The following is a 26,483-nucleotide window of genomic DNA, read 5'->3' on the forward strand; positions in this document are numbered from 1 at the left end:
TTACAAAGTGAATTCCCATATAGTTCTGTGCTTCTCTAGCTTTCTTTCAGAGGATGCGATATTGAAATGAATATAAAGAATGATTGCTATAAATCCTGACATTTAAGAAACATAATTAGCCCGGCCGGTGTGGCTCAGTGGTTTAGTGTCAACCCATGCACCGAGAAGTCACAGGTTCGATTCCCAGTCAGGGCACATGCCCAAGTTGTGGGCCTGACCCCAGTAGGGGGCATGCAGGAGGCGGCCAGTTGATGTTCTCTGTCATCGATGTTTCTATCTTTCTCTCCCTCTCCCTTCCTTTCTCTCTAAAATGAATAAAGGAAAAGAAAAAAAAAGAAAGAAACATAATTATTCTGGCTTTTTTGTCATTTTGTTTATATGTCCTGATTTAAAAAAACATTTTTAGTACACCTGGATAATACATTTTAATAATACCATAGTAATTTCTATTTGATTCTCTAGTCAAAATTGTTAAAAACTAGTCTTTGCTAAAGTTTAAATATTTAAAAGGAATTCCTTAGCTCACATAGATTCTGGGGTTGGAGATTCTGTTGCTCCTTGACTGCTCCCTTTTGTGTCTCCTCCTTCTCTGCGTTTGCCTGTGAGATATTCAAGGTGCTTAACATAGAGCTTGTTGCTTAATAATTGCTCACTACACAGTGCTGGTGATGGTGGTCATTATTTTATCATATTTGAAATCTGTCTCGACTATGTCATCTCCATATTATGACAAATGATGGGGTTGGGATGGGGCAATGGATTGAAAATCAGCTAACCTAGTTTATAATCCTGGACTGCCACTTATAACCATTTGATCTTAGAAAGCTCTCCTAACTCTTCTGAGCCACCGTTCTTTATGTACAAATTTTGGGATCAGTAATATTTTCTTAGAGAAAATAGGTTTTAATAGGTTTGATAGAGAAAATCAAATGAGATAGCTACACTTACAACATTAACTTTATTAAGCAAAGTCATTAGCCCTCAGCTTCCATGCTAATTTCAGGCCCTCTTTACTTTTCCTGATCTACAATAATAACTTCCAAAGTAGCTTCCCCACATCTTCCTAAAGCCATATGGCACTAGGTTGATCTTAATAGACCTCTAATGATACCTAATAATATCACTCCCCTGCGTGAAACCTGCATTAGATGAAACAATACGAAACTCAGTTTGACATTATTACCCCAAATTACTGTTTGTTCTTCATCCTGTTTCCTTACAAATCTATTATTTGCCAACAAAACTCAATTGTTTCCTTTGACTGAACACGTTTCATACCCCAGCGTCTTGGGCCTGTTCTCCAGGGCCCTCTGCCTTCCCGTGCCTCCTGGTCTTCCTCACTCGCCTTCCCAACCAAAGCCTGTCCTCACGCTAGTGCACGTTAGCTGTTCCTTTCTTGCAGGGGTCTTTGGTTTCGTTTGCTTTAAATGCAAACATCACATCTGAATACAAGTTTTATACCCTGCATTGCCTAAATCATGATATGAGCTGAGTAAATATGTTAAGAAGATTCATACTTTGTTTAATATGAACAAGAACACATCTTACTTTTCAAGTAATCTTTTCCCTTTCTTATGTTAACATTTTATTGAAAACAAATGCTATAGATTCAATTTCACCCTGTGGGTGGGGTGGAGGGTGGGACGGATTCTATTTTGGGACTTTGGCTTCTGATGGAAAAGAATGCCATGACCTAATGAAAAATTAAAATTTTCTGACATATAACAAAAGGATTAGATCTTGTCATTCTTCTGTGCAGAGTCTTTTTTAAGTTCCAAGGAAATGGTATTTGTGGTAGCTTTATTATGAAATAGTTTCTGCTGAGTCCAAAGTCATTTAATAGAGTTGTTCTTAGTGAAGCTCATTAAATAGTAGAGGCTTCTTTTGAAACTCTCTGGAGTATGATTTAATAATGTAGCCCACACACACTTGAAATGACTGAAGTGGTTGTCAGAATCTGGAATTTTCTTGCTTACAATTCTGCTTGATTTTTCTTTCTGTTCTTACCCTGGATTGGTCATCTTCAAACTGTAATGGAGGACTCTGGGGTGTTTTTAAGTGTACATGCCAGGCCCTAACCTCAAAGATTGTAGTTTCATAGATTGGGATGTGGGTCAAAATTCCCATTTTTCTTTTTTTTTTATTTTATTTTTTTTTATCCTCACCCGAGGACATTTTTTCCATTTTTTGTTCAGATAGAGTGGGAGGGAGAGATAGGAAGAGAGAGAGAGAGAGAGAAACATCGATGTGAAGGGACACATCAAGTGGCTGCCACCCACACGACCAACCAGGGCCGGGGACAAACTGCAACCGAGGTACATGCCCTTAGCGGGAACCGAACCCGGGTCTCTCTGTACCGCAGGCCGACGCTCTAACCACTGAGCCAAACCGGCCAGGGCAAAATTCCCATTTTTAATAGCACCCAGATGCATCTAATGCAGGTGATAGACACTCAGAGCAGCCATACTTTGTAGGAATTACTGCCTTCGATGAAAGCTCTGAATACGTGAGCTTTTCGACTACCTAACCTGATTTTGAAATCTTTCTCTTCTAATTATAGAAACAGAAGATCTGTGGGAACTTGACCTTGCAGCACCACATGCTTGAACCCGTTCAGCGGATTCCCCGCTATGAGATGCTCCTTAAGGACTACCTGCGGAAATTGCCCCCTGACTCTCCAGATTGTAATGATGCTCAAAGTAAATGCTTTTCCCCCTTTTTTCCATTATGGGATAATTTAGTTACCAAGCAGCTTTGTGATTCCAAAGCAAGACAGTTTACATAGACAATTTAGTAAACTATTGGTGCCAGAAAATGACCTCACTGGAAGTTGTCATCAGGAACTCCATCGGGCAAGCACTTCAGAGCAATGCAAACCACTGCTCTCATGCTGGTCCCACGATCATCATTAACTCCGAAACACAAAGCTGTAGTCTCAGGCACATCTGGGGTCGCAATACACAGTCACCTTCTCACAAGAAGAATACAGCCATCGGAACTACTAGCGCTCCTGGTTAACTCGATGGGCTGATGCATACCGAGAAAGTGAAGATGGCATTTACTACGTAAAAATACCCAAAGCAGAGTTGGCTCTACCATCTCAGAAGAGAAAATGGTGCCATTTAGTGTTGGTTAACATTTTTCCCTGAGAAAACTTTATTGCTATTCTGGCAGTTGTCTTTTATTTAAAGACTTGTCACTTGTGTTTTTTTTTTAATCCTCATCCGAGGACATTTTTCCATTTTTTTGTACAGATAGAGTGGGAGGGAGAGAGAGGAAGAGAGAGAGAGGGAAACATTGATGTGAAAGGGACACATCGAGTGGCTGCCACCCGCACGACCAACCAGGGCCGGGGACAAACCGCAACCGAGATACATGCCCTTAGCGGCAACCGAACCCGGGTCTCTCCGGACCGCAGGCGGACGCTCTAACCGCTGAGCCAAAGTGGCCAGGGCTGTCACTTGTGTTTTTTAGATCACAAATGAAAGGCTTGTTTTAAGGCTCGAGAGTTTCAGTAATTTACTTTCTCGTGTACTTAAAAAAATCTATTAGCTGGGAAGGTAAGAATGAAAGTTGAGAAATAGAAGTGGGTTAGTATTCAACAAGTAGTAACAATACTGGTGTATGATCTTAAAACACTGCTACTCCCCCTAATAATCTCTTGTCTTCTGATATAAGTGAATCTTGATAAGAGATGAAGAATACAAAGCACAATCGTTGGTCTAGGAGCCTGCTGTTGGTCTAGGAACAGAGGCTGTCTCTGATTCCATTCTCCCACCATCCAAGTGAGTCAGTGACACAGGAACTCCTCTTCTCCCGCTTCTCCCTCTTCAGTTTAGAAGTTTCCTGAGTTGCTTTCTTCCACTTTTTATTTCATCTCCACTTCCCACTCATCTGGCCCGAGTGTTTGGTGTTAGTGGCAGCACTGGTGGTTGGGTTGGAGGTGGGAGTCACATGGCTGCTGCGCAGACTGGTCTGCTGGGCATCGCCCCAGCCTGTCTTATTTTGTGTCCCTGTCCCCTGCATTCCGTGTGGAATGCACAGAATTGCCCAAATCAACGTAGTTCTCCACAATGTAAATAAAATTCCATTTCTTCTGTACCCAAAGACTCTGACTTCCTCTTAGGTGCCAGTGTCAAAAGGGACACAGTTGGCAACCTGGTAGCATATTTTATTACCTTTTTGATTTCCCAGTTCTACTTACACTAAAATTCTAAGCAAATTATGGAGGGAGACTGAACAGCAGGCAGAGCAACAGACGTGCATTTTGTTCAGCAGTGAACAAAGAAGACAGAAAATTTGGTCCAGAGCTGATAAGGTTGTAACAGAATAAACCCAATCAGCATGAACGAGACAGAAAAGAAAGGAAGAGAGCAGGACATGATTTAGGACTGAGGACACTACCTGGGGTTGAGCTGGCAGGAGGCCTCAGCTCCCACATCTTCACCTGTGGTCCCAGACCTCCTACCGCGCTCATCCCAGGAGTTCCCACCCCATCTCTCCCTACCACTGGCCCAGCAACAACACCTCCACTAGCACTGCATCAGACGGTTCTCTCTGACTGCCGAGGCTAGAACTACGGCCATCTTTTCCCAAAGAAAGTTGGCTATACTTAGTGGTTAAATTGCTCATAAAAATGAATAAAACAATACCACTGACATGTAGACATTTGAGTCAGAAGTCTTAGGTTCAAATGTGGCCCTTTAATATCATAGTTGTGTGACCTTAGCCAAGGTACATCACGCTCCAGTTCTTTCATCTGTCAAATGGAACTAATATCCTTTCAGGGTTGTATAAGAAGTAATTGACCTAATACCTACAAAAGCACCTGGCAGAGTGCCTTGTCCCAAGCTAGTGTATGTGGTGTTTGCTGATTTTGAAAGTTCCATAATGAATTAAATATACCTGTAAGCCTAAGCTTTGTATATGACTTTCTATGAGGAAATACCTTTCAAGTCTCAAGTATTGATCTACTTATAAATGAACTTTTGAAAGTATCCAATTTGTAAATGGAAATTGCTCAGATTTATGCTTGTTTTGTTTTTGTTTTTTCCTTCTAGATTTCTTATTGTAGTGTTAAGTGTATGTTATTCAGCTATCTAGTAACATGACAAGGACAACATATATTTATTTTATTTTATTTTTCTCCATTTAGAATCACTTGAAATTATATCTACAGCAGCAAGCCATTCCAATAGTGCAATAAGAAAAATGGTAAGTGGTCTTCAGAGGAGACAGGAATCTTCTAGTTAGATAATTGTCAATAATATAGCCTAATCTTATCTAAGGTTTGGATCAAAATGAATTGATACAGATAAACAAGAAAGATTATTTATAAACTGTTTAATGTTATCTGTAATAATCTCCCAGGTTTTAATTTCCTCATCACTGACATATTTTATATCAAAATGTATGCTTAGTTCCAATAGCTTCTGAGTTATTCATATTTTAGCTTAAGGTTGTTGTATTATTAAAGCCACTAAGGTGCAGCCTGCTTATATTTGATGTTGCTGTATTTTGTTTTAATTTCCTAGGAGAACCTAAAGAAACTCTTAGAGATTTATGAAATGTTGGGAGAAGAAGAAGACATTGTAAATCCATCCAATGAACTAATAAAAGAAGGACAGATCCTTAAACTAGCTGCCCGGAACACATCAGCACAGGAACGCTACCTTTTCTTAGTGAGTGTCGTAGTGTGAGCAGATCACATGAGAATGATTTATAAATGTTGTCATTGCATCTCAGAAAAGCAGGGTGCTTGCCTGCTTTCCAGAGCAATGACCTCGAACGAGTGCAGTCACCCCTGTCCAGATTCCACATTCCACATAGAGAATGTCCCCAGTAACTGGATCTTTTTTCGAAGTATTTTTCTATAATTTTTCTGTTTTTGCTATTTGTAATGGACTTTGGTAATACACACTGAAAACAGTGGAACCTTTCCATGAAGATCAGAGCGCTGTGTGTGTGTGTGTGTGTGTGTGTGTGTAATGACATGCTTTCCGAATCCTCCTTTTCTTGTTTCAGATTTTCTCTTTTCTTTCATTCTTATAGGCTAAAAGGTACCATTTCCTGGATATTGTGTCAACATATTATTTCTTGACAACAGTTTTCTTCCAAGTCATCTCTAACCACTACTTGTAGTATTCGTAGTTTGAAGAAGTATAGAAGCAATGTTGGCAAGCCTGTGCCTAAGATACCTGTGTGAAAAGTACATGCGTTTGCTGCGTAGCTCCTTTCCCTGGTAGTCCTTCCCTCCCTTCACTTCCCAGAAATGACAGTTAGCCTGAGGCTCACCTCCAATGTAAGAGCTCTTCCTGGGGTATCCAGCTATTTATTTTTAATCACTGCTAATTCCAGCTCCTTTTCATGTCTAATGATATGATGATAATCATAGTAATGGCTAACAGTGAGTAACAATGCGCTAACATTGAGTAATAGCTCAGTACATGTTAACTATTATTGCGATTGTTATGATAGGCAGAGAGACACTGGCAAAGAGGCTGCCCAGTGACTGGCAGGTGATGCGGTCTCAGGATGTTACTCACATCTGACTTTCCTGCTGCAAGGCAGTCATCTCACCACTATAATATGAGTTGTCTTTGGGGGCTTAGAAGTTTCTGTTGTCTGGTTACAGCTCCCTTAAAAGGAAATTTCTAGGAACTAATTGTCATGCAGAGGAGTGATCTCATTTTTAATAAAGAACGGATGGTCACCATATGACCCAGCAGTTCTACTCCAAATTTGTAACTCAAGAAAGTTAAAAACATATGTCTGTACAAAAGTTGTGCGTGAATGTTCTTAGCAAAATTATTCATACTAGCCCCAAAGTGGAAGCATTCTAAACGTTCATCAAGTGATGAATGGGTAAACAAAATGTGGTAAATCCACACAGTGGAATATGCTATGGCAATAAAAGGAAATAAACTCCTGACACATGCTACATGGATGAATTTTGAAAACATTGTGTCAAGTGAAAGAAGCCATTCACAAAAGGCCACACTGTATGATTCCATTTATGCGAAATGTCTAGAATAGGCAAATGCATACAGGTAGGATGTAAGCAGTGGTTGCCTAGGGTTGTTGAGGAGGAGGAAATTGACACAGGGTTTCCATTTGGAGTCATGAAATATTCTGGAATTAGAGAATAGTGATCCTTGCACAATTTATGGCTATCCTAAAAACCATGAATTATTATACATTTTAAAGGCTATGTTTTATGGTATATAAATTATATATCATTAACTTTTAAAAATACATAGACATTGTCCAAATTAACTATAAAAATCATTTGGGCTCAACAGAAGTACTTCACCTTTCAGAAGTTATCAAGCAAGCTAAATGTAACTCAGGAATATGTGATGTCCTGTCAGAGTTCAGAGTTCTATTTATTTTGAAATGTAGATTTTGTTATTCAGGTATGATGAGGCCATGGGATTGGAAACAATTGCCATTGAAATGATAGTTATATTTACAGATCCCAAAAGGGCGGGCGTTCCACATCATTGGTGAAGGGGGGTAGGGGGGAGGTACACGAGAAAGCACCAGTCGAGAGGCAGGGGGAACAAGCAGAAAATGTGGACAAGAGCTTTTATTGTGGTTTCTGCAAGAAGGAATGGACAAGGCAGAGAAAACAGGTTTAGGATTTGCCAGTGTACATAATTTTATCAGCCTCTGGGACTTAGGGGCTATTGTCTGGGAGCTGGCCCTGGGTGATTAGGGCAGGGGAACTCTGGCTCAGTGAGCGAGCCTGATAAAGGATGCGGTCAGGCCTGTGGGCTCTGGATAGGCTGGTTTCCAAATGAAAGGCATGCTTGCAGGTGAGTCATTTACTGGCCCTGGGAATGGGTAACCCTGAGAGGGCAGGCCCTCCAGTGTCAGCAAGGTCCCAAGGTGTCCAATCATCAAACTACATGTAAAAATGACATGCATCATACATTATTCTGGGCAAAATGCCTGGCAGTCGATGTCTTTCCTTGTTTGTTACTCTGCCTTTAGGTATTTAGGTCATTTTTCTTCTCTTCCACATTAGTGTTATAGTTTCTACAGTTAAACTTTTAACCAATTGCCATAGTTTAATTTTCACATTTGAGAATTGTTCTGGAAATAGTTTTAAGTGGCATACCTTGGGGTGAAGCCAAATTAAACAGCTATTTGAAAGACAGGTGGCAAAGAGGCTTGGGGGGATACAGCAGGAGTAACTTGGAGGCAAGGATCCTCTTGTCCCAGTTAGTATGAGTTATCACACATATCTCAGCAGGCACTGCCTCCAGGGAGGATAGTCATCCAACAGGAATTTTAGAAAAGCCACATTCATCTTTTGTAGACCATCTTAGAAGCATTTCCTGTACTGTTTATTCTTTTCATCTCTCCCTTTAATACTGTACTTGTCACACAACCTCTCCTCTGGCCAACATACTTTCATTCCCATAGAGCATCTTGGTTTTTCCTATGTAGAAACTCCAGAAGCACCATTTTTATTATCCTTTCTCTAGAAAGAAAATGAGGGCTAGTTTTCTGTTTCCTACTCCGGGGGTGTTACATTTGTCTGAAAAGCCAAATTATATTTAGAATCTGATTTCGACTTTCAAATCGTCATGTGTTTGCAAATTTGCATGCCTCCACACCCCTTTTCTTTCATGTCAGTGGGAGGGTATTCTGTTGATTCAGTGAATAACCACACCTGACAACTGAAAGTTTACAAAAAATCACCAAATTATCCCGAGAGATTTTATTCTTGACCCTTTGGGGTTCTATTTCTTAATCCTCTGTAGCGTGGCAGATTTAGATTTTTAAAGAATTTGTTTTCTTTATTGATTTTAGAGAGAGAGAGAGAAAGAAACATCGATGAGAGAGAACGTCGACTGGCCGCCTCCTACACGCCCCGCACTGGGGATCAGGCCCACAACCTGGGCATGTGCCCTGACCAGGAACCGAACTGGCGACCTCTTGGTTCATGGGTCAACGCTCAACCACTGAGCCACACCACCCAGGCCAGATTTATATTTTTTACTCTTGACTTACTTAAACGTTGAATACAGCCCTGGCTCTGGAAATTTCTCTAATAATGTACTTTTACTCTCTAAAACAAACTTAAATGAAACAGTCACTAGTGGGACAAATTGAATGGTTTCATTTGAATAAATATATTTTAAGAAACTTGAAATAAATAATTGAGGAACAGCAGAGATCAAGAAGGGGCACTTCCCTACACTTAGAATAGAATTGAGACTTGCTTCTAGGTTTTGGCACAGCCTGGCACTTCTAGAGCTGGCCTCACCAGCCAGGGATTGCTCTGTCAATATCCACTTCGGCCTGCATGGAACCAAAAGCAACCTTCTACACTGAAAAGGCACTTTGATCTCCTCTGAGTTACAGTTGCTCTAACTTCCTCTTTCAATACTAGTGGAAACACAGAGAGAAGGTGACGGTGGCTTTTGCTTCAGGAACAAGGTTCACAGAGGGAACAGAACTAGCTACCTACTTCCTTTACGTATATGGCATCTACTTCTTCTTTTTTTTATCCTCACCCAAGGACATTTTTGCATTTATCTTCAGATAGAGTGGGAGGGAGAGAGGGGAGAAGAGAGAGAGAGAAACATTGACGTGAGAGAGACATATTGAGTGGTTGCCACCCACACGACCCCAACTGGGGCTGGGGACAAACTGCAATCAAGGTATGTGCCCTTAGCAGGAACCGAACCCGGGACTCTCCGGTCCGTGGGCTGACGCTCTAACCGCTGAGCCAGACCGGCCAGAGCTGGCATCTACTTCTTTACAAGCAATATTTCATCTCCTTCAAGAGCTCTCACCTTCACCTCTAGGAAGAAGAAAAAGAGTATTTATTGACTAGCATTAAACTGTGACCCGAGTTATAAAAGGTTAATAAATAGTTATTGATAATTTGGAATGTGAAGTTCCACTTAGGAAGAACAAAACATAACAGGAGACGTGCAATCCCGAAAGCATGAAAGGGACAGAGAAACACAGCATTCAGTGTGAGGTAGACTGCCATCTGTCCGAGCATGACTTCAAAAGGCCGCTGCTGAGCCCGGCCGGTGTGGCTCGGGACCGAGCGCCGTCCCGTGGACTGAGAGGTCCCGGTTCGATGACCTGCCAGGGCACATGCCTGGCTTTGGGGCTTGGTTCCCAGTTGGGGGAGGCAGCTGATTTTTGTTTCTCTCTCATATCAATGTTTCTTCCTCTCTCTCTAAAAAAATCAATAAAAACATTTAAAAAAAAAAAAAAAAAAAGCAGATGCTTCCATATTCATGAACTTGTGTTTCTATAAAATAACAATACTTTGCTCAATGTTATAAAGTGAACTTGAGTACAAGTATCAGATATGTCATTAAGTTTATGCCAAAAAAATTACATTTGTCACTCAGTTTGCAAAAATAATTTGGTTCCTGTTACGATCTTGACAGTGTGAGCCCTGCCCGTTTTGGTGGCGGCTGGGCAGCTCGTCCTGCACCATTCCCTGCCTTGAGCAAATCCCCTCCTGAGAAGGCCTGGACGGAAGGAGAAAGAAATGTTAACAGGAGCAGGTAGCAGGCAAGCTGTTGCCTAATCCAGCTGGGATGGTGCTGAGAACCTTCCGGAGAGTTATTAAATCTCCAAAACCCAGACACTGCCATGAGGCTCTGAGTTCCACAGTTAGAGCAGAGCGGACACGGTCAAGGCACAGGGCATCAGTGTTCTCTTCGAGAAATGTGAATGTGAAGTGTGATGTTGAGATATAGCCGGTAAGATGTATTTCTTGTCCTTTTATTTCTGCATGAGCCAGTTGTGGAAATGAAATTTCTGACACTGGTCACAGGAAGTTGCAAAATAATGTATGAGGAACAACTGGTGAGAAATATGCTTTCAGGATGAGTACAATGGACAGTATTACGTAAACATGTGGAACTGTCTTTAAATATCCATCACCTTTTCTTGTCCATATGGAGCCAAACAGAGCACCTGGCAGAACAAGACATTTTCCTCATTTAATCCTGTCAGCAACCTGTAACTTTTACAGATAGTGATCCTGAGACATGAGAGCTTACATGGCACATAAGGGTTTAAGTCCCCAGTTCTCTTGTCTTTAAAAAACATGTGCAACCCTAGAAACAATAAGTATGAAGTAGAAATATAGGTATGGACCTTCTTTAGGAATCTGCCTACAAACTAACCATAGTGTTTGGACTCTTTCATCCTTTTGCGTGTTTTAATACATTCAACGGGAATTAAATGCCCTCCCAAAGGCATTGCTTGGGCCAGATAAGAAGGAGCTGTTTAGTGTTGACTAGAAATGAGGCACTACATGTAATTTGATTAGGTTCAAAATAAAGTTTTTATTATAAAGTAGATCCTATAAAGAAGACTTTTTGCTAAAATAGATGACTTTTCTGTTTATTCATACAGAATTAATTCTTAAGCAAAGGTGGATCAATAGAAAACAGTGACTTTGTTTTTTACAGAGTTAATATGCTAACCCCCCACATGTTTGAATAAAATTTAAACTAATAATATTGGCTATAGATTAATTTAACCTTAAACACACTGATAAAAATAGTTGCTAAACATTACACTTTTTCTTTAACAGCTATTATAGAGTTGCTCTCTAAGACAACAATTATACATTTTTTATTTTTTTATCCTCACCCGAGGACACTTTTTTGTTTTTTGTTCAGATAGAGTGGGAGGGAAGGAGGGAGGAAAGGAGGGAGGGAGAGAGAGAGAGAGAGAAAGAGAAAGATCAACGTGAAAGGGTCACATCGAGTGGTTCCCACCCGCATGACCCAACCAGGGTGGGGAACATACTGCAACCAAGGTATGTGCCCTTAGCAGGAACTGAACCCGGGTCTCTCTGGACCACAGGCTGACACTCTAACCACTGAGCCAAACTGGCCAGGGCAACAATTGTAAATTTTGTTGTCTAAGTACTTCAGCTTTATGGGTTGAGAACTTCAGTTGCTGATATGTGGAAGTCACTCAATAAATTGCTGCTGCAAGTAATTGGATTAGTTTCTTTAATAGTCCAGAATGATGATTGGTTTATTTAAATATCAATAAAATATTGAACCAACAAATGAAAGTATAGGCTATACATTTAAAAATAACATAATTTTGGTACAAGCATAAAATCTCGATATAGCATTTAAATAATTTTGCTCACATAGAAAGTATGATACTCCTTGGAAGTCCTTGGAATATTGTCTAGGGCTACCTTCAGTGTTGTTCACCTTCTTTTGTCTTTGTTGATTGGTATGTGTTCTGTCTCCTTGCAGTTCAACAACATGTTGCTGTACTGTGTGCCAAGATTCAGCCTCGTGGGCTCTAAATTCACAGTTCGAACCAGGGTGGGCATAGACGGAATGCAAATTGTAGAGACTCACAATGAGGGATATCCGCACACTTTCCAGGTGTCTGGGAAAGAGAGAACACTGGAACTGCAAGCCAGGTAAGAGAACCAGTCCTAGCACACAGCTTTCAAAAGCATCAGGATTAATGTAGGAAAGAATGATTCTGCGGGTCTTTCCCAAGTGAATGCTACAGACCTCTGTGAATCTGATTGGACCTACGTGGAGACACGGAAGCTCCTAAAGAGCAGGAATTACATCTTCCCTTTTGATTCCTCCATAGGGCCTAGGATGGTCATTTTCAGAAAGTAAGCATTCAGTAAATTACATTTACTCTTTAGATTTATAAGGTACACAGAGAATGAAGTTGTTGCATTTAAGCCAAAGTTTGAGTCTTATAGGGAAAAAGTTCTCCCCTAACCCTTTTTCCCCTCCATTCTTTGGTTCACAAATGTGTATTGATGCTTATTATTCCATGCTAAATGTTGAAGTTTAACTCTCAGTCCTTCGGAGACTCTGCATTCATGGGACACATTGGCGCTTTGATGGAGAGAATGTTCGGAGGAGGCATGGTGGAAGAGGTCAGGGTTCTTTTGCCACAGTGGAAGATGCCTGAAGGAGGCCATCTGGGGCTGTCGTGGCCTCTAGTGACCAGGACTTCTGAGGGGATGGTTCTTCTTATATGCTTTATGAAGTGGGAGGGAAAGGGCTGGACTTCCAGCATCTACCCCACTAGCATACCCATGTTCAGAAGGGAAAAAAAAATCATGAAAACCACTGCAATAGATCACAGCTACCTCCTCATGAGTGAACCACTGCAGACAGAGTTTTAAATACCTGCTTTAGAAGACTGTCGTCCATTCATCCTATGAAGGCCTGGCCTGTTGAAAATTGAGTTACTCCTGAAAGTCACAGATCAGAGGGTGAAGTACCAATCCCAGCACTGTTGGTTCTGATACCCTAGAATCCGTGGAGAGCCCCTCTGTTCCTTCCCGTTCCTTTGTACCAACAGCATGTGGTTCCGGCTGCTCAGGTGAATGCATCCAGGATATGTGTACTTAGTAATGGCATAAGAGCTTAAACTTCAGACTTTTAAAAGAGAATAAGTTGCTTTAGCAGGAATTTGTGCCCTGGAAGTCAGGGAACTGGTGAAATTACAGTTGTGGAAGAGGTGACACACTGCCGGGGGACTGATCTAAGGATTCAAAGGTGGCATTTCAAGCATGAGTTAAAATGGTGGAGGATTTGGCTTTGAATGTCATGGTTTTTCTACCTTACCATGATGGGGTTTGGGTCCCTGGAATCAAACCCAAGAGAAGTATGTATGATGTGACTCACTGAGTGATTGGACCTGGCCACAAGGAGGACTCCCTGTAGTCTGATCATTAGAGGAGTCCTCATTGCAGAAGAATGAAGAAATACCAGCATACTTCCAAATCTGCAAACCCGAGAGGGGTCTGAACAGCAGAAGGTTATCAGAGTATCTTGGGTTGCCTAAACGGAGACTCCAGGTCCCCTTAGCAGCTTAGGCTGTTTTGTCTTTACGATGGTGCTGATTCATGAGGAATCTTCTTAAGTAAAGGAAATTATCACTTGAAGATGTCCAAGATGCGGTATTGGATACTTTCCAATTAGTACTGAAACACAGTCATTTTCCTTAAATTTTTAATTCCCCCAATATCACTACTATAGTTATATTTATGATTATATGGTAAATAGAAGATCAAAATTAAGTGATTACTTGTCATCTAGTCTAAAATGACTCTCAAGAATGGAAACAAACATTAAACGTTTGTTTGTGGGCTTACATGGAACCCAAAGTTCGTATATATTTGGAGATATTTCAAGAAAATTCACTTCTGACACCACCTAAGAAAAAAAAGGATTCTGCTTTTCTTGCTAAATGAGTCAGTCTCAAGACTGACCTCTTATACTCTGTACACTCTTCCATATTCAAAAGAATATAAAGTATTCCTAGTTTCTATTTAATGGTTTTTGGTTGCTAAATGGATATAAAAATATAGTGATAAGTAAACTAAATAAAAGTGTGAAGACTTGTCAAGTTTCTTTGCATTTAAAAAGCTAAAAACAGCACTGGTTTGGTTTGGCTCAGCGGTTAGAATGTCAGCCCGCAGACCAGAGAGACCCGGGTTCGGTTCCCAATAAGGGCACGTACCTCGGTTGCAGTTTGTCCCTGGCCCCAGTTGGGGTTCTGTGGGTGGCAGCTTGTTGATGTGTCTCTCTCACATCGATGTTTTTCTCTCTTCCTCTCTCTCTCCCTCTCACTCTATCTGAAGATAAATGCAAAAGTATCCTTGGGTGAGGATAAAAAAAAAGCTAAAAGCAGCTAGCATGCAACAATGCTCTCAGGACAGCAAAGTGATTTTGTGGGAGCAGGCATAGCAACAGGAAGAACTCTTTTCTGAGGGGAGAGATTGAAGCACCATCCCCCCGCCACCAAGTATCCCCAGATGAACAATAAACTGAATCTTTCCTTGGACAGGCAGCAGCATTCTGGTACACTGTAGTGCTCAACAATACATGTATTGGAAGATGGATGGGGTCACAGGAGCAAACCTCCTGCCAGACTCATACGTATGTGATCCCCGTGGGACCAAAACATGTGACATTCAGGCTGGAACTCAAACTTAGCCCTAGCCTACCAAACACATGCAAATAGAACCCACTCTTTGACAGTCTTCAGAATCCCTCCAATTGGAATTCTTGGTCCAGAGTCTACTAAAGGGGATTTTTCTAAGGTAGTCTATGGCAACAACCAGCTCTGTAAGCAACCTGCTAAAATAAAGAAAATTTACCTCAACAGGAAAACAGGGGACTTGACTATAGTCAAGGACATTTTTTTCCCCAAGAAAAAAATTATTAAATACTGGAGTCCAGCCCAGCTGGTGTGGCTCAGTGGTTAAGTGTTGATCCATGCACCAGGAGGTCGCCGGTTCGATTCCTGGTCAGGGCACATGCCCAGGTTGTGGGCCCAATCCCCAGTGGGGGGCATGGGGGAGGCAGCCAATTAATGTTATCACTCATTGGTGATATCCATATCCTTTCCTCTCTCTCTAAAATCAATAAAGAAAATAATTTTTTTAAATAAATAAATACTAGAGTCCATTAATCTGTGAAATTTCCTTCCTAAAGGCATTTAAAATATTTGTTTTGCTTTATCTATAATCGGTTAGGTGTGGTATTGCCTTACCTTAGGTATGGAAGCCTTTTAGCAAAATAAAATTAAATTGTTTATCAAAGGAAAGGTTAAATAGCTCCCTAAAGCCTCACAAAGATATTTTAGAGTCTCAAAGCTAATTATAATCTTTCTAAGATGGTCTGTGGCTCATAACCTTTCAAAGCCTCAACTGCTTTTATATAGGTGTCTTGGAAGACTAGTTGTATATCCAGGATAATGCTAGATCTACAGACTTGCCTGATATCTATATCTGGATACCGGTTGTTAAACTTAATGTTAGAGCAGTATATTATGAAAGCTAAACTTATCTCTCCCTACCAAAAGTTATATGTACTAAAAGTAAATGGATGGTGTAAAACTCTGTTCAACAATTTATTTGTTCAATTGCCAGAGATTCTGTTTAATGTTTATTGTAACTCCTTTTTGGACATCCCTGCATTTTCCAGAAAGTTGGAACAACATTAAAACATAGTTTTATTCACCAGGTGTAACTCATTAATGGTCTCTGCATTCAGTTTAATTTTGTTTTGTTTTAGTTCTGAACAAGACAAAGAAGAATGGATCAAGGTAAACCTTATTTCTATTTTCATTTTTTGTTTTTTGGTAACCTCACACAAATGTGCAGATACTGTATTGTGCACATGCAGTCATCAGATCAGGGTCTTTTAATTTTTAAAGTGATTCCCATCCTAGATATTTTTTAATAGAGTATTTTCATTAATTTGCATGTAATACTTTAATGTGTGCTTTGAATTTTATTTATACTTAGGCTCTTCAAGAGACTATTGATGCTTTCCAGCAGAGGCATGAAACCTTCAGAAATGCAATTGCAAAGGATTGTGACATTCAATCAGAGTTTTCTGTAAGTTGAATTAAATTTTTTTTCCCTTTATTGATTTTAGAGAGAGGACGGGAGAGGGAGAGAGAGATAGAAACATCAATGAGAAAGAACATCGACTGGCCGCCTCCTGCATGCCCCCCACTGGGGATCGAGCCCACAACCTGGGCATGTGCCCTGACCGGGAGTCTAACCAGCGACCTCTTGGTGCATGGGTCAATGCTCAACCACTGAGCCACACCAGCCGGGCTGAATTAAATTCTTAACTTTAGGCTCTTTGCTTCTTACTCTTTGCAGTTACAAAAGATCTATCTGGTCATTTTGTTCTCCAGCCTTTTTTCTTCACAATGCCGAAAGCGGCTATTTAGACAGAGTCTCGTTCCTTCTTAGATGAATATATAAGTGATTGCTTTTTTTATACTACTTAAACTTTTTTGAACCTTTTACTTCTTTACCAGAACATGGTATGAGCAATGTTGTTAAAATGCTAGGAAGGAAGGAAGGAAGGAAGGGTGAGTGGGAGGGAGGGAGGAAGGAAGGAAGGGAGGCAGTGACAGTTTTTTTTTCTATTAAAATTGAATCTCTCTTTCCTTTTTAGACTGCTGAGCTAGGGAAAAGAGCCCCAAGATGGATCCGAGATAATGAAGTAACGATGTGTATGAAATGCAAAGAGCCTTTCAACGCACTGACAAGGAGAAGGCACCACTGTCGAGCATGTGGACACGTAAGTGAGATTCCGAAGTCATGAAGATTGCCAGAAACTCTATAGGTATTGAAAATTATCAACTCGGAAAAGATCTCGAAACACATTCAGTAAAGCACGTCATTGATAAACTTATTTTAGTGACCAGTATGTACAAAGCACTGTGCTGGGTCCTGGAGAAAAACATGGTAAGCAAATTGATACCCAGCTCCACAGAGCTTACATTCTAGGGAGAAATCAGACCAAAGTCAGGTACATGGACAAGTAAGCATTTCAAATTACTATAAATGCAAGAAGGAGGCAATCAAGAAGTTTAAAATGGAGTAATGGTGAGGAAGGAGGATGTGGAACCACTTTTAGTTAGAAAAATGAAGACCCATCTGAGAGGTTGATGTTTCAGCTGATGCTCACAGGCTGAGAAAGAGCTAACCACAAGAAGGGAGGGGGGCATGCGTCCGGGCAGCGAGCCTTATGTCATAGCCTTGAGGTAGGCAAGAGCTTAGTCTTCCCTTGAGACCTGCCAGCGGTCACGTGCTGGAGCATGATGATAAGGTGAAACGTGGCAGAAGAAATAGTTAGAGAAATAATACCCAAAGGAGCTGATGGCTGAGAAAATGGATAGAACCTGTTAGCACAAGTGGACGCCCAGCCCAGGCTCTGATGGGAAGAGGGAAACTTTCCTCCTCTGCCGCAGAGAGGGAAAAGGAAAGAGAGAGTTGCCAGTGTGGGTGTTTTTAATTTGGCGGTGGGAAATGAGGGTGTGTAGGTCTGATGATATGGATGTTTTCATCGAAGTAGGAGAAAATGTCATCAGCTGAAAGTGAAGGGGGAAGGAAGAAAGGAGGGGAGACTTGAGAAAGGAGACTAAGCATGAAGTAGTTGTCTCTGGGCAGGGAAAAGTGAGCCTGTCAGAGAAACAGAGGTGGACTGCTGGGCGCCCGTTAGAGGTTTACGGATAAAACTGTAAAAGGACACACTCGTTCATTTAATGGCAGTGATGTTTTTCGATCAATATTCAGCAGCTCAAGCCAGAGAAGGCACATAACAAGTTTCCAGGAATTGAGTTGTTTCATATGGAAAGAGGAACAAAGCATGAAATGATGGAGAGACGCAGCAGCGGGTTTTGGAGGGCCTTGTAAACCCAGCTGAAGATAACATACTTTCTTCCAAAAAGCAACAACTAGATGTAGAGAAGGGTAGGCATTGCAGTGTAGTGATCTAATATAGTACTAGTGTGCTAAGTGCAACAGTTCTTATTGATAGCTCTTTTAGGTTATCCTCAAACTACAGATTTATTCTTCCTCTTCTCCATTTTGACTCAGCAAGACAGTTTTGTAGTCAAAATTAAATTGATAGCAAACATCTCCACCACTCTCTGCCCCCCAGACTTTTTAAAATCTATCACTGAATTTGCTTGAAATAATTTTAGGTACTGACTTGCTTGGTTCCGTAAACAAACAAAAATGTGTTTGGATGTGGATCATCAAAATACTAGGATATGATTTGAAAATAAGATATTAGTTAATAGGAATTTACAGATACAGACATGTCTAAGTCTAAATCCTAGAGTAATTTTACTATAATTATGAGAAAACTGAATGATTTTTTATCATGAATTTTACATGCTGTGAACCTAAACCAAAAGTTTTACTGATATTCAAATTTCTTAAATAGAGTTTGTTCACTATGACTTGGGGGGGAAATATGCTACTAGAAGCAATAAAATAATTTTTTTAAGTGGAAGTTTTTTTTAGTACCATTCACTAAGAACTATTATGTACTTTCATTTATAATCATTCATACTTGGGCATTCTATAAATATTTATTGTTTGCTGGTGAACAAAATATACAAGGACCATCTCATAGAGCTTGCAGCCTACTCAGGGCAACAAACATGAAATAATCACACAAGCATATGAATATAACTTGTAATCAGTACATGAAAAAGTGTACAGGGAGCTTGAGTAGCACAGTAACAAGAGACATGCTCTGTTCTGGAAGCTGGAGGAGTCTTCCTTAAAGGAGTGGAATTCAAGGCAATGTCTGAAGGATGAATAAGAGGTAACCCGTGAAGCAGAGATGAGGAGGGAGGGAGCAGAGCTCTCTGGGGCTGCCGAAGCCAGTGCTGCTAAAGATACCGGGAGGAAGAGCCGCGGATTATGTGGGACTTTGTCGGCCGTTGTTAAGAATTTTTCATTATCCAACAGCAAAGGGAAGATTGAAGGATTTTAAATAGAAGAGAAACATATCAGATTATGATTTGTAAGAGAGCATCTGGTGCTATTTAGAAAGTAGCCTGGAGGAGGGAGGTAAGGGGAGAGGCCTGGAGGCCGGTGAGAAAGCCGCAAGGAGCAGCCACGAGGCCCTCATCGTCCGCACCAGGGCTCCGGTAGCTGGACTCAGGTGGTCACAGGGGGGATGTAGGAAAATGGAGCTGGAAAAACTAGGAGGTGAAATCAGCAGGGCTTTGTGACATAACGACTCTATGGGTGAACTGTAGAGATGTCAAGGATGACCCTCGGTTTATGATTTGCCATGACTGGTCAGTCAGAGGGCTGTGCTGTCCCCTGCTATAGGGAGCATGAGGAGAGGGGGGCAGGCCGGGAAGGGTGGGGTGCGGGAAGGAGAGCGCTGAGGGAGGGGGGATCATGCGTTAATTTCGGGAAGATATTGATGAAATATTCAGAGGTATGAAGGGAAAGGTCTGAACCAGACCTCTGATGATCTCCTACCTTTGGAGGTCAGAAAGAAAAGGGTAAGCAAACTTATCACAAAAAGCATTATAATATTATGATAATAGTCCTAATGTTCACGGGGATATTCTTAGTGCAATAAAAATTCGGCTTTTATATATAACTTTCTCATTTGTTATCATTATAAAGGTTTGTGGCTTAAATCTTACTATTCTTTAAATATGATTACTCACTCCTCATTACCTTTTCTAATTTAAGGTGGTTTGTTGGAAATGCTCTGATTACAAAGCGCAATTGGAATATGATGGTGGTAAACTGAGCAAAGTTTGTAAAGACTGTTACCAGATAATAAGTGGATTCGCAGACAGCGAAGAAAAGAAAAGAAAAGGCATTTTAGAGGTATGAAATAGTACATGTGGAATGTCTTTTAGGTTTTATTGAGGAAAATAGAATTGTCTTTTAACCCTGAAGAAGACAAATGACACATTTTTTTAATTTCTCTTAGTATTTAACAATTTGGAGAGTGATGAGCAAGTCATAATTTTGTTCTGTGTTGTTGAATTTGGGGATCATACTCAGTTATATAGAAAGAAGAGAGGCAGTGTTCTGCATTTGAGAGTAAATATATTGATTTGTGAAAGTAGCTATAGTCAAATATTAGTGTATTCATTATCTTTTTCAGTGCCCAAATTACTATAGTGTATTTTTGTACAAGTTTATTATTTTTTTTAGAGAGAGGGGAAGGAAGAAATAGAAATATCAATGTGAGAGAGAAACATTGATCGGTTGCCTTCTGTACGTGCCTGAGCAGGGATCGAACCTGAAACCTACGTATGTGCCCTGACCAGGAATCAAACAAATCAGTGTTCGGGATGATGTACCAAGCAACTAAGACACCAGCCAGGAAAAGCTTTCCTATTAAAAAAGTCAGTTTTATCATATTGACTTTGAAAAACCACTGCATGAAATTATTACAATTTAGATTAAAATACTATTACTTTATTACATGAAAACCTTTTTCAATTTATGGCAGTAAAAGTATCATTTAGTAACCAGTGACATTAATCTCGTAAGTGCATTAAAATATTATTGAAATATCTCACAAGTGAATTTGATTCATGTTTTAGAGTACATTCAGACCCCCAAACCTGGGAACTATAATGCTACTTGGGAACTGTAATGCTACTTGTATCTGAAATGAGCTTCATATCCAATGATATAATAAGGCCTTTGTGGCAGAAAATTCAAGATAGCCTGAAAAGTCTGTGAAGAATAGGCTCAAGATTAGAATTCTATGTATCTAAAGTCATAGACATAACTTGGTTCATTTAAAGAGGTTCAATGGTTCATTAAGAATCATTGAATGTTTATGGAGCATTTACAGTATATAAGCGTACAAAGGTCATTTCAAGTAACTGAAAAGGATCATGAACTTCAAGGCTCATTTAAGGTTAAAGTGTAGGTCTGCAAACTAAAAGTATAACTCTGAATTCCAGGCAACTGAGCCACACCAGCCAGGGAAAGCTTTCCTATTAAAAAAGTCAGTTTTATCATATTGACTTTGAAAAACCACTGCATGAAATTATGGCAATTTAGATTAGAATGCTATCACTTTATTACCTGAAAACGCTTCAGTGGCAGACCAAAATGGGGTTTTCTCAGCCAGGGTGGGTGGAAAGAAAAGCCTCATTCACTCCCAAGAACACAGTCTCAGGTCTTAGCCAAAGCTACCAATGAGACTGAGTGAATATGATAACTTGTATTAAGGACTGGGTTTCAGGCTGTATCTATGAAATAAAAATTTCTAGGTAGTTTTCTAGAAAAACCCATACTTGGAGGGGGAGATCAATTACTTAACTAGGTTAACACATATGCACACACACACATGCAATATTTGAAACTCTCTCTGTGCCAACTAGTGTTTCATACACCAAGGGTCTCAATAAACTCTTTCTGTAAAGGGCTAAAGTAAAACTATTCTAGTTTTCGCAGGCTAAGAGACAAAACTGAGAATTTACTTTCCTAACAAGAGAGAATACAAATGTTCACACATTTATATTGACAAAATTTTAAATATAATAAATTAGTATAATTTTTCCTAATATTGTAATAAGAATGGAATTCTTTGGGGGGGGGGTGGTGTAACATTTCTCTTAACTGGAGTCCAGAGTTAGTGTTCCCTATTTTCAAGTTGACTTTAAATGTTTATCTGTAAACACTTTTCTTAGCTCCTGGGTGGTACTAGAGCAGGTGGTGGGCTGGTAGGCCATAGTTTGCCAGCCAGTGCTTCTTAAACTATTGGTGATAGAGGACCAGTTTTATTTCCAAACCATCACGGCTCTGTGGTTTTGTAAAATACACAGTCATATGCTTGAGTGTCATCACAAAGTCAAATTGCTATAAAAGTTTCTCAGTGTTTACTCTCTCTTTCTGTGCTTCTCTTGAACCAGTAACAAAACAGTTTGCAAACCAGCACTGTTGAATGGATGACACTGAGTATCAGTAACCTAAGGATTTGATGCTTTCTATAATGTGTGTAATAAAAACCATCATTTAGTCAAATGGTTTTGTTTCCTTTTTAGCCAGTGATTTATATATTTGAAGGCAAAGTAGAAAACTGTAAATGGCTCTACAAACAGTTAATGCAATTTTTACTTTTACTTTTTAAAAATATATATATATATATTTTTTTTTTAATCCTCATCCGAGGACATTTTTCCATTTTTTGTACAGACAGTGCGGGAGGGAGAGAGAGGAAGAGAGAGAAAGAGAAACATCGATGTGAAAGGGACACATCAAGTGGCTGCCACCCGCACGACCAACCAGGGCTGGGGACAAACTGCAACCGAGGTACATGCCCTTAGCGGGAACCGAACCCGGGTCTCTCCGGACCGCAGGCGGACGCTCTAACTGCTGAGCCAAACCGGCCAGGGCTAAAAAATATATTTTAAATTGAATTTTTAAAGTGAGAGAGAGAGGAAAGAGAGAAACACCTATGAGAGGATGAGACAGAGAAACTTTGATGAGAGAGAGCCATCGAGCAGCTGCCTCCTGCATGCCCCCTTACCAGGGATCGAGCCTGCAGCCTTGTGGTGCACTGAACGACGCCCAGCCGAGCCACACTGGCCAGGGCTTTAAGGCAGTTTTTAAAATTTGAATGATCTCAGGTTCCAGGACAAGGATTGCTGAGCAGTATTTGCCTTTTTGATATTGCCTTCTTACATAGTTGAAGTTGGTATGCACTGTGGTTAAAAGTTTAGGCTCTGGCCCGGCCAGAGCATCATCACATGCACTGAGGTTCATGCCCGGGTTGCAGGCTCGATCCCCAGTAGGGGCGTGTGGGAGGCAGCTAATCCAAGTTTCTCTCACATTGATGTTTCTGTCTCTCTCTTTAAAAAAAAAAAAAAGTTTAGGCTCTGGATCAGACTCGAATTCCAGCATGCCAATTCCTAAATGTATGATCTTAGGAAAGTTATTTCTTCTCCGAACCTCACAGATAATGAAAGTTATAGCTGCTTGGTGTTGGTGTGAGGCTTAAATAAAATAATACATTTCTTAGTGAGCTAAGAAAAGTGCCTGCAGAGTAAGCAGTTAATAATGTTTAACTTCAGCCTTGGCTGGTGTGGCTCAGTTGGTTGGGCATCGTGCTGTGCACTTAGAGGTCACTTGTTCGATTCCCTGTCAGGGCGCATGCCCAGGTTGTGGGTTCTATCCCCAGCAGGGGACATGCAGCCAACTGATGCTATGCTCTCATATCCATGTTTTTCTCTTCTCCCTTTTTCTCTCTCTAAAAAATCAATAAACTATTAAAAAAATGTTTAACTTCATTTAAATTCAAGGTCTGGTAATGCAGAGAGTTAAAGTTGACTTAAATATTTTCCCATGCTAATAACAGAGCTAGGTGAGTATTCAAATAATAATTGCAGATGAACTTTATATTATTTATTTATTTATTTATCCTCACCCGAGGACATTTTTTTCATTTTTTGTTCAGATAGAGTGGGAGGGAGAGAGAGGAAGAGAGAGAGAGAGAAACATTGATGTGAAAGGGACACATTGAGTGGCTGCCACCTGCACGACCCAACCAGGGCCAGGGACAAACTGCAGCGGAGGCACGTGCCCTTAGCAGGAACCAAACCCGGGTCTCTCTGCACCGCAGGCCGGCGCTCTAACCGCTGAGCCAAACCGGCCAAGGCCAGGTGAACTTTATGGATGATCCCAGGAGACATTTTCTATAAACACACTGTATTTAATGAATGTTCCCTTAAGTTGAATTACTTCTCAATCTGGTCCATTTTGTGTTCATTCTCATTCTTTCACCTCACTCTTTCCATTATATTTTTCTAGATTGAATCAGCAGAAGTATCTGGAAACAGTGTTTTATGCAGCGTTCTGCAGTATATGGAGAAGTCAAAACCTTGGCAGAAAGCTTGGTGTGTGATCCCCAAACAAGACCCCCTTGTGCTGTACATGTATGGTGCCCCCCAGGTATCTAAACTGCATTTGTCTGAAGGGACAGAGGTCATGGGGACCCGGGGAGGCGAGCAGACAGTGAACTCAGTTCTTCCATCACCCCCCTAGAACAGGAGAGCGCAGGTTCACTGTGTCCCTACAATCGGAAAATAATAAGTAACTAAAATTCAAGCTTACTGAAACTGGTGGATTCCTTGTATAGCCAGTACTTTCTTCACCCCATGGATCGCTTCTCCCCTTCTCTCCACCCGATCCTGTGGGTCTGAGGAAAAGGTGAGTTGAATTAGGAAAGGGCATCAGGAGAAGGGGATGAAGCAGAGGGAGAAGGAAGAAAGAGGAGCTGCCTTTTTAATGATAGGACGTAACAGTGAGCTTCCCCCAACCCCCTTGAGTAGAGGAATACCTGCACGAGAAAGAAACTGAGTGGAAGAAGAATGTAAATCAACCTTAGATTAACACTATCCAATAACAGTTGTTTGAGAACCATGTGTGCATGGATCTCAGATAAAACAGACATGCAGGTTTAGCTGCTAACCAGAGTAACCAGGCACTGTGGATTGCATAAGGCTTATAAACAAGAAGCACTTAAACCACATGCATTCACCTGGAAATACATAGAATGTTTAATGTGCCTGTTGTATTTTTAGCCTATATCTACATTAAGGGCTAGTAAAACTTTTTTAGAAATAGGCTTAAAATGCCAAGGTATATATTTTATTCTATTTTGTGGTTTTTCCTATAACCTTTTTCTGTCCATAAATAAATTGATGCATGAATGAAACACCAAATAAGCTGTTGGGTAATGAGAGAATCATGAACATTTGCTGGTTTTATACAATAAGATGACTATTCTTTCCTTCCTTTTTTCACTGAATGGCGAGCTGAGTAGGCTCCCTCACAGAGAGGAGGTATTGCTCAGTGAATCCTAGTTGATTTAGGTGTCGGCTCTCATTCATTAATTCATTCGGTCAGCCTTAGCAGTGGCCTCATGTACAGGCGCTGTGCTGTTCCTGCATCACCATCTTTGTCCATGGAGAGCTCACAGTGCAAGTCTGTGTGGAACGGTCATAGGAAAAGAAGTTTAGTAGGAGCCAGATCACAAAGGGACATGCATAACCTACTAATATATCTCACACTCGCATGTACTGTGTGTTTTCTTTAGGATGTCAGGGCCCAGGCCACCATTCCACTTCTGGGCTATACTGTGGACGATATGCCAAGGAGCACAGATCTGCCACACAGTTTCAAACTGACCCAATCCAAGTCTGTGCACAGCTTTGCTGCGGACAGCGAGGAACTGAAACAGAAGTGGCTGAAAATCATCCATCTAGCTGTCACAGGTGAGACGCCAGATGGTCCTAACGAGCATTCAGCTACCTTGGACGATTATCCTGAACCTAAAAAAACATCCGAATGCTGAACTCCAGTACCCACCACAGTGTGGGGGTCTCAAGATTCACAGCTCAAGACATTCCCAGCTCTCCTTGTTCGTCTCTTAGCACTTTATGTTGGAAATTAGAGGCTCATAAATGTATCTGGTAGGGGACTATTTTCCTATGTTTATGTACTCTTGGTGAAGTTAATGTGCAGAGCCATTCTACAGATAAAAGTTGGAAATAATGTGAAAAATGGAGCATTTTTTAATGAGCTATTCCTTGAATACGTACTTTTGTCAAATGGTATCAATTGATTGTATCACTATCAGGTTAGAATAGGCCACTTTCATTGAAGAAATATTTTCATGTCTTCTCTTTCACATGTAGGAACTGTAACAGTTTGAAAGATGTACCTCCATGTTGCCAAAATAGATTCATGGTTTAAAAAATTATAAGGACAGCCCTGGTCGGTTCGGCTCAGTAGTTAAAGCGTTGGCCCACAGACCAAAGAGTCGCAGGTTCGATTTCGGTCAAGGGCACATGCCTCGGTTGCGTTCAGTCCCCAGTCCTGGTTGGGGTCCTGCAGGAGGCAACCAATCGATGTCTCTCTCTCACATCGATGTTTCTCTCTCTCTCACTCTCTCTCCCCCTCCTTTCTTCCCTCCCAATCTATCCGAAGATAAATGGAAAAATACCTCGGGTGAGGGTTTAAAAAAAATCACAAGGACTGTTTAGGCTATTGTATTAACTTATTTAATTTAGTTTATCAAGTGCAAGCTGCATAAATTACATATGTCCTTTTAAATCAGGAGAAAAAGGACAGATTGTTGGTGTTCAAACTTTCCACTTATTAAAAAAAA

At 40.7% G+C, this 26,483-nt stretch overlaps 1 protein-coding gene across 5 annotated transcripts in view; it reads left to right on the plus strand.

Annotated features, from left to right (window-relative positions):
- Positions 1-26,153, plus strand: part of FGD4 (FYVE, RhoGEF and PH domain containing 4) — a 136,378-nt gene extending 110,225 nt beyond the window's left edge. For 3 of the 5 annotated variants that reach the window (XM_036252770.1, XM_036252771.1, XM_036252772.1), the window contains exons 8-17: positions 2,561-2,699; positions 5,156-5,214; positions 5,535-5,681; positions 12,270-12,442; positions 16,077-16,107; positions 16,310-16,402; positions 16,977-17,102; positions 20,033-20,173; positions 24,122-24,262; positions 25,410-26,153. In XM_036252770.1, the coding sequence (XP_036108663.1) occupies positions 2,561-2,699; positions 5,156-5,214; positions 5,535-5,681; positions 12,270-12,442; positions 16,077-16,107; positions 16,310-16,402; positions 16,977-17,102; positions 20,033-20,173; positions 24,122-24,262; positions 25,410-25,667 (1,308 nt within the window). In that variant the 3' untranslated portion in view covers positions 25,668-26,153. Of the gene's footprint in view, positions 1-2,560; positions 2,700-5,155; positions 5,215-5,534; positions 5,682-12,269; positions 12,443-16,076; positions 16,108-16,309; positions 16,403-16,976; positions 17,103-20,032; positions 20,174-24,121; positions 24,405-25,409 lie in introns of those variants that run through there. The other 2 variants (XM_036252774.1, XM_036252773.1) reach the window with 2 other exon arrangements.
- Positions 26,154-26,483: the final 330 nt, after the last annotated feature.

The sequence above is a fragment of the Molossus molossus genome, unplaced genomic scaffold (genome assembly GCF_014108415.1).
Source record: "Molossus molossus isolate mMolMol1 unplaced genomic scaffold, mMolMol1.p scaffold_m16_p_10, whole genome shotgun sequence".
Lineage (NCBI taxonomy): Eukaryota > Metazoa > Chordata > Mammalia > Chiroptera > Molossidae > Molossus > Molossus molossus.